General features: G+C 40.9%; 1 gene segment (V, D, J or C); it reads right to left on the reverse strand.

Annotated features, from left to right (window-relative positions):
• Positions 1–226: 226 nt before the first annotated feature.
• LOC104509369 lies at positions 227–7036 on the reverse strand. The segment is given in 5 exon segments: positions 227–365; positions 964–981; positions 1294–1627; positions 3505–3551; positions 6999–7036. Coding segments are annotated over 5 exon segments (576 nt in total).
• Positions 7037–8828: the final 1792 nt, after the last annotated feature.

Genomic DNA, 8828 nt, shown 5'->3' on the forward strand with positions numbered 1-8828 from the left:
ACTCTTTTCTTTCTATTCCTCTCGGTAATACTTCATTCATTTTCTTCTGCAATATCTCCCTGGAGTTCTTACCCTCTCTTCTGCCTAAAACCCTCCCTTTCATTTTTACTGTCTTGTCTTGAAAATCCTGAGCGACGCTATATAATTGTAGAGAAGTGGATTTATATAATTATCAACTTTAAGACATCATTTTGTCCAAAGTAGTCTCCTGTACAGTTAGAATGAGTTAGGACAAATGTGTGTGGACTAGAACTCTGTTCCTTTCCTTGGACCTAAGCATCAACCCCATCATAAACATCCCATGCTCTTGAAAATGAGCGTGATGTACACAAACGTCCCAGGTGTAGCACTTCTCTGAAAGCTTTCTGAAAAGTAAGGGAGAAAGTAATAAAAAAAACAACAACAAAATTTCTTTAGAAAACTTCACTAGACAAGGACATTATTTTCTTTCTGCTGATTCATATTGGTATGACTGATTAGGAATTGCTCTGAATTTGCTGGGAATCAAATGAAACTAGATTTGGAGTCTTTCTCATGGGAATATAATTTATTCTAATTCTGCAGTGTATTTAAGGAAAAAATGTACTGCAGTATGAGGAGTCAGTGATTTAGCAAAGCGTTCTAACTGCTTGCTTACCAAGATACGTCTTTATTCCACAGGTAGGTCTGCTGCTCTAAGTGACGGTTTTATGCTGAAATATGGAGTTCTAGCAGTCAGTCACATGGAAGAATTCATGAGCATAGGCAGAATTTGGATGTTGACATCCATGCATGTGTATTCAACAAGAGCATGAGTGCTTGTGTCTGCACATGTACCTGTGCACGCAGGCACGAATAGTTGTGCCTGCCAGCAAACACAAACACAGGACACATACACACAAGGCACATTCCTCTTTGAATTAACAGGTGTATGTATAGATAAACAAACTCACTGTCAAGACAGGAAAAAATCTTTCGTCTTACCTTTGAAGATACTACAATCTAAAAACAGGGAAAAAAGAAATAGGCAATATTATTTCAGCCCAGATATGTATCAGCACATCTTTTAAAGTGCTCTGTCCACACAATCACTTCTATAATAGAAGGTGGGTGTGGGAATGAGAATTATATGGCTCATAGCAAGCTTGGAAAACAGAATTGGATTCCTGTGCTTGGTCTTAATTTCTTGGGCAGTGACAGACCTGAGTTAAGTGTAGTAGACTGGCAAGAAAACATGCCTCCAGTAATGACTGCTTACTCTGGGTATAGGAGCCTACAGAGGACAATCCTCACACCCACGTATGTTTTACTCACCAGTGTCACCATAGATGAAATTGTGTATCGATTCCAACAATCCATTCTTAAAAATTGGCAACACACCCAAAACAGTTCAAAGGGTTGAACCATTCCTGGTCTGAGATCCTTAGTTGTCTGGTCAATGAGTAGGTACTCCCATTCCATGTGGAAAACTCGACTGTCCCCACGCCTTCTGTCCTCTTAGCACCATTCACCTTCCAGATGAGATTCACGTGGTCAGGGTAGAAACCAGAGGCCAGGCATACCAGCGAGGCCTTGTTCTTCTGTTGGATCTCTAGTTTTGATGGGGAAAAAACGGCCACAGCTGGAGGTATGATTTCATCATTCTTCTCTGAAATGGGAAGAAATATGGCCCAGACCCATCACCTTCATAAATATCAGTACATGGGGTTTTTTTTTGTAGAAATAAGTGTGTTGGAGAATGGAGGCTGAATTGAAGATTCAATGTGACCTAAACATGCAGGAGCATGATCTTCAATCTAAAAGATAACTATGTTCACATTAAATTTTATTGTCTTTCCATCATAAAATGTGCTAAATATACCATGATATATATGCCATTTGAATGTAAATAATTAGGTTATTTGAACAGAATGCGGCTCCAGGATTTAAAATACAAAGATACAGAGCAAGTACCAAAGTTTTTCTTAGTATATTGACAAAATAGCCAAGCTTACTAAAACTAAAGTGCCAATTTAACAAAATTAACTCTGTGGTGGTTGTGATAAACTATAAAATGAGTAGGGGGAAACTGACAATCTGCTTTCATCCTCTATTGCCTTTATCTTTTTCTTTGTATGTCCATCTCCTGAGGTCCTGAGTCAAAGTTTTCCTGAAGTTTCTTGACTTATTTCACCTTAATCTTTTCTTCTCCTTATAATACAGTATTAAAAATAAAAATAAACAAGCAAGGAAATTGACACGCCCTCGAAACCTATAACCTGCACAATCTTTAACCTACAGTTTCCCGAAAGAACCAAGAGTGAAAGTGTTTTGTTATTTAGCAAAGAAATAGTAGGCCATGTTAATGCATGGATAATGAGGCACCTTGGGAAAAGAGCCCATCATCCGAATCCAAAGACTTCCCTCTTTGTATACCCTCGTCACACTCCCAGAATCTCACTCCTTGCACAGTCAGTTACACTCCCCATGATTCCCATTTGCCAAGACTGTTACTTTTTTTAGTGCTCAAAAATACTGGATATTGTCAGAGCACAGCCTCACAGTGTAATATCAAGAGTACTCACACCTGCCCTGGGCTGCTGTTCTGTTCAGTGATAACCACGTTAAACCTTCAAATGTCTTTCCCCCCCAAAAACCACCCCCCAGAATAGTAGCCAGTGTGCTGCAAAGAAGGTATATCAAAGTAGTACTTGGTTATTAAATGTTCTTCATTGTTTTCGAATGATAATTTGGATTACAACATAAAAATAACCCCTCACTTCTCTGTTATTAGTAAAGCACTTTTATTATCTAATGTTTGACATCAATATCCTCACAATTTTTATAAATCATGACATATAGCATAAGATCCAATCTCTTTCATTTGGACCCACTCTCACTTTCCCTCCAGCCTCCACATCTTTTGCCAATTAATTGGCCAATTATTTACAATACCTGCACATCCTTCCCAGTCCCACCTCTTCTGCCTTTATCTTTTTCATGAACACACATTAGATCTGGATGTGACGAAGGGAGATAGATTGTAGGAATAAGTGGGAATCATAATGATTAGTTCTTTCTGTTCTTTAATTCTGGGGAAAAGACCAGGTCAGGCACACAGATAATTTCTGGTAGAAATGCCAGTAGTTTGCCAGTAGACTCAGCAAACACTGAGTAGAGTTTCTGGTCATCCTGCATTGTAGAGGTAGGTATATAATCTTCCAGAATACACTTATCTGAACTGAGGTCTCTTCTTCTTTGGTCTTGTCTCATCCTTCTCACTCGTTTCAGTTCATTCCATTAAGCTTGTTTGCTAGCTTCTCCACATTTTTATTAATTTGAAAAATTAACACCAAACTGTCCGATTCATAGGGCAAATTTAGTAACAATAATTTGATTGGTTAACTTTTCCTTTTCTTCTTCTTCACAGTCCCTACTCTCTCTCTCTTTCTTGACCTGTCTTTCCTGAAACGCCATATTTAGCTTTCTTTGTGAATCTCTGCTGACTCAAACCCTTCCACTGTTGGTTTTTTTTTCTTTTCTTACTTAGAACAGTGAGCCATGTTCCTTTTTCAAAAAGGATTACTGCTGACCTTCATATAAAAATTGTCTGAGGAGCTTGTTCTCTCTTCATCCCCCTTATTGGCTTCTATTTTCTAATCTACCATATCCAGAAAAGCCACTCCTGAAGTATTCCCCACCCCTGCAAGAGTTGTACTAGCCCCTGGAGATGCAGGATGCTACACCACTTGCATAATGTCTACAGCACTAAAATGTCAGGACCACAGGGAAGGTTCATCCTGTTCATCCTTCCCTTGCAGTCCTTCACTCTTTCTACTTCCCTTCTTTCAAGATTAAGCAAGAGGGAAAAAAAAGAAAAAAGAAATAACTTAACTTGTTTTGACATTAAGCATTGTTTTCCTCATGAACCTACAAGTACTGTTTTTAAGCATGGGATTTAGCAAAACCCTGACTGTTAAGAGTTCCAGACAATTACTTTTCCTTTGTTTAGGCCACTTGACATCACTTATGCTACGATTTCACCATCCAGCAGACCTAAGTGTAATCACACAGCCTGACACTTACCCTCACCCTTTACTTAATTCTGCAAAATTCTGACCCACCTAATTGGAAATCCCTCACCCCCACACCCTCCTTCCTGCGCTTCATACAATGATCAAGTGCTTAACCCACAAAATCTGTTTTCTCCCCTCCCATAATAAATGCTGTTTTGAGATCCAAAACCATGATATTTTATCGTAGCCACCAGAAAGAATTCCTACTACACACATTTCTTGGGGGATGTTGCTTCAGGTATGCAAATGTTGGCTCCCACAGGAAAGTCAGTACCCATGGCATGTGCTAATAAAAACATTTATCTAAAAGGCTGAAAGAGAATTGACAAATGCATTCAGTTTTGCTGTCAGCCACTACTTATCACTCAGTGTAGTCACTGAGGTCTGTTGTCTCAAGTTGAGAGGGAAACTATAAGAAAGCAGTACATATCTATTTTAACAGTGTTACGGGTTCAAGAGTCAAGGAGAAAGAAGCCTCCATCAACTCCTCTCTTTCCTCTGTCCCCTCCCCACCTTCTGTGACCTAGAAAATTTTGAACACAGGAGTTCAGCAACTGGGAGGAGTGGGGAGCTATTTATATTTGGTTATCAGGACCCTGGAACCCTGGCTTGTGCCAACAGATATTGTGCCCTATTCCATGTCACACTTGGCACAGAACTTGCTCACCAACCTTTTTTGTTTCCTTCACTTCAGATAATATCCTTTTGTCCTTTCGTTTCAAACATATTAGTCTTTGTTCGGGTTTTCAGACAGCAGTCCCTTGTCATCAATCCTCCTTCTCCTCATAAAATACATAATCAGAGCTCTAATTTTTCCCTTAATCTATCTTTCAATTTCTGAACAGTGTTAGTGCCTTCATCTGCAACCTATCTCCATCTTAGGAGTTTTACTTCGAGAATCAAAACATCATCTTCTTTCTTCTAGGGGCTGCTGCACTCAGACCCTGTCTGTGCTTTTGGGTTTTTTTGTCCCTTCTATATCTTTGTCTATTTCTTAGAATTTTTCAAAAGCAAAAATGACCTAGAAGCTCTGGTGAAAGGATCAGGGCAAATGTGGCAAACATTATTTATGAAAACAGCAATTGTAAGACTGGTCATGTTTCTCACTGATACACAGAGTGGCTTAAACATGAGTTGACTAAAATAGAAAACATCATTCTGAAAAGAAATAATTGAAAGACAAAAAATCTTTATGGGTTTCTTCTTTTTTTTTATTTCAAACATAATTTGTAAACAACATTTTCTTAATTGTAACAGTCAGCCTGGTCCCTCCTCCAAACTGCAATGGCTCTGTGTAAGCACAGCTAAAGTTTATTGCTAAAATTGCTGAAATCTTGCAGATGGAAATCCAAATGTCTAAGATCGTTTCTCCATGTTTTCTGAGTTTGTGTAAAGGAGGAATCAACTGAAATTTCCTCCCTTAGTGGGGGAGCAAATGCTGAGACTTTATGTGGATTACTGAGGGACATTACATTGTTTAGCTGGTATCAAAAATTGCCCCTTTTGTTCACACCTTGTGAATTTGAGACCCATAAAGGGACTTTTATAAAAAGCAGTGTCTCTCAAAACGATTCTCCTTTTTTTTTTTTGAAACAACAGCAAGATTACGTATGTAAAAGGTGTAATCTCTTTGTTCAGTATGATATTTTCTCCTCTTCTGAAGGATTTTGACAAGATTAAAAAAGTAACAGGCACAGATCAAGAAAAAATACTCTATGGGATTATACCCATCCATCCTCTAGCAATAACATATAATTTCTTTCCGATAATGACATTAAAAAAGATATGCAAAGTTCCCCTAAAATCTATCACCAGATCCTTGGCTCTTAATCTGTTCACTGAATCTGTCTTCACTACCACAATGAGCTTGGTGCTGTCACCAAGCTAATCTCAAGTAAGAACGCAGTGAGGGAAAAATCAGCTACCATGCCTCTCCTGAAAGGGTGTCTCATTTCTCATCTCTCTAGTGTTCTGCTCCCTTCTCTACAACCCTTGAATTCTGCATCTTTTTTTTGGTTAGAAATCAGCCTATTTTGTACTAGCAGGTGTGTGAGGCTTTGCTTAGAAGACAGATACCAGAAATGGAAGAGACTGCTTCTCACAAATCACAAAGGCAAATATAATGGAATAGGTTCCAAAGCTGTGACCCTTCCTGAGTTTGCTGTACTTATTCTAAATAGGAAGGCAAAATTCTTAGAATAGCTGTGCTGGCCATACTGTAAGATTCTGCTAGTCTAGCACAATATGAAGAGTGAATGCCAAGCAGACTAATGAAGGCATGTAGTGTCTACTTTCCTAAAATACTCTTTTATCTCCAGTGGTTTTAAGTTCGTTTTGCCCTACTTTTCTGATCTCACGCTGAATCCAGATAAACACTTAATACATAGATGTGCTTAGTAATAGAGACTTCTTTTCCTCTTTTACATCAGTAGGCATAGATTTAACAATTACTGTAAGCTGCCTTTTGACAAGATAATAAATAATTTTTAACCCTGTTTCCTAAATCAACCCTTTAGCACATTTTATTGCTTGTGTCAGCATCTTATTCTGTAATGAACTAATATTCTACGGTAGGAAACATCATCTCATCTCTCATATGAGGAGAGGCTGAGAGAGGTAGGACTGTTCAGCTTGGAGGAGAATTGCATGGAAGGCTTATCAGTGTGCACTAATACTTGAAGGAGGGATGCAAAGAGGACAGAGACAGGCTCATTTCAGTGCTGCCCAGTGACAGGTGCAGAGGCAATGGGCATAAACTGAAATGCAGGACGTTCCCTCTGGACACAAGGAAACACTTTTTTACTCTGAATGTGACAAAGGGCTGGAGCAGGTTAACCAGAGGGCTTGTTGTCGTGGTGCATTTCTTCGTCTCTCAGCTCCTGGACTGCTTTACGGCCTTAGAGATTCCCATCAAACCTCAGCCATTGTGCAGGGAGTTCGGTGGTGAAGCAGCCCTTACCATACCAAAGCACTCCTGCGCTGCTCAGGTGGGGAATGGCCATACTAGGTGTCAGTTGCCTAGCTACGGTGGGGGATGAGAGTGAAACAATTCATCCCCTGCCAGCCCTGAGCCTTATCACAGTCTGGGTAGTTTGGTACCAGCTGGGAATTCCAGTGACTGCCTGCCCCAGTTAAGGCCAGGCCTCACATGATACCATCATCCCACATCCTTATTCAGCGCTCGATGCAGGAGAACTGTCTGTTTAGCTTGTAGCAATACAATAACACCAGCATCACCCCAATCACATGTCAGGGTGGTTGTGGGCAAAGGTACAGGAGGACATTCTGAAGAGCCTTATGAGTGTTAAGCAGGAGTACACAATAGATGGAATGCTTTTCACACATGTCCTGCCAGTGTTTCTTTTTGTGTAGGAGTTAAAAAATCTATTGGTTATTTTTCTTTTATCCCCACTCCAAAATACATAAATTCTCTTTTGTCTAAATAAGTGTCTAAACTTCATTTATTTGCATTTACCCTTATTTTAACTTAGGTACTATGAGTGAAAGTGCAACTCAGTCTTCACGGCGTATTTAGTACTCGGCTTCTGTGATGAGAAAGACAGCAGTGAGGCCTTGATGTGACAGCAGTGGGGATTACATTTCATGATAGATGAATGGGGGAGCTGTGCTGGTGTGCAGATGCTTCCATACCTCCCAGCTGCCAACATGCATGATACTGCAGGCAACACAAAAATATTTCTAGTATTTTCATTCCCCTGCCCCCAGTAAATTTATGACTCTTAAATCACAGGATCACCCCCTTCTGCCCTCTACTCTTCTTTTCTTCATTTAGTCTAAGATTGGACCCATCTTCACGGATTCTGAACTGCTGTGGCACAAAAACTATTGATGAGGTTGGGATGAAACATAGCAAGTCTGTTTTTCCTAATGCTGACAAAATGTACCACAGTCCATCGAAATAATGCTGCGCAGTCGGCACGGGTTGGTTGATGTCCTAAATACTCTAAGATGGCTAGAAGTGAATAGGAAGTTCTAACTATTTTATCTGGGGTTACTGAATCCAATAGCCCAATGGTGTCAAGGCTGCGGCAGCCCCCTTTTGCTAGGTCCACCCAGTAGCAAGACACTGTGTGTGTCTTCCCAATAGGCATACAAACACATACATAATCCAAACGTATGTATACACACAGCCAGCCACAAAAAATCAATACAGCCAGAAACACTCATGCAAACACAGATGGCACTAACAGATATTCACCCTGCATCCCTCTCTGGCTGCTCAGAATGAAGGTCTGTTAGCGGGAAACACATCCATAACCAGTGTGGACCCTGCCCCTCCCCCCGCAAGTAGCTGTCCTTAAACAGCCTATCCAGGAGTTGGCCTTGGATCCTTGGCACCCTCGCACACCAGCACCTTGATGTATGAGCCTCTGAGGCCTGTAGCCTCATGCCACTTCCTGGTACAGATCCCCTCACTCACAGATACACACCCTCCCGCACTCCTTCGAGCGAGCACACACGCACAGACAGATCCACGGCTAGAGCCCAGTGACTGGCCTTAGCCACTCGGTCTACCCAGCAGCTGGTCCGGAAATCTCCAGTCCTCCAGCTACCTCACACCCACACTGGGACCCACACTTACACACTACGGATCTCCCAGAACCTAACCACAGACAGGCTAGCTCGTTATCCATCTTGCTAGCTGGCCTTGGGTGCTCACTTTCCCTGTTGCTGGTACTAGGGTGTGCAAGTGTCTAAAGCCTGCAGCCCCACTCCAGTTGTTGGCACACAGCGTAAGGGTTGGATGAGCCTTCTACTGTTCTCTCAACAGAT

This window comes from Eurypyga helias, unplaced genomic scaffold, assembly GCF_000690775.1.
Source record: "Eurypyga helias isolate BGI_N326 unplaced genomic scaffold, ASM69077v1 scaffold3915, whole genome shotgun sequence".
Classification (NCBI taxonomy): Eukaryota; Metazoa; Chordata; class Aves; order Eurypygiformes; family Eurypygidae; genus Eurypyga; species Eurypyga helias.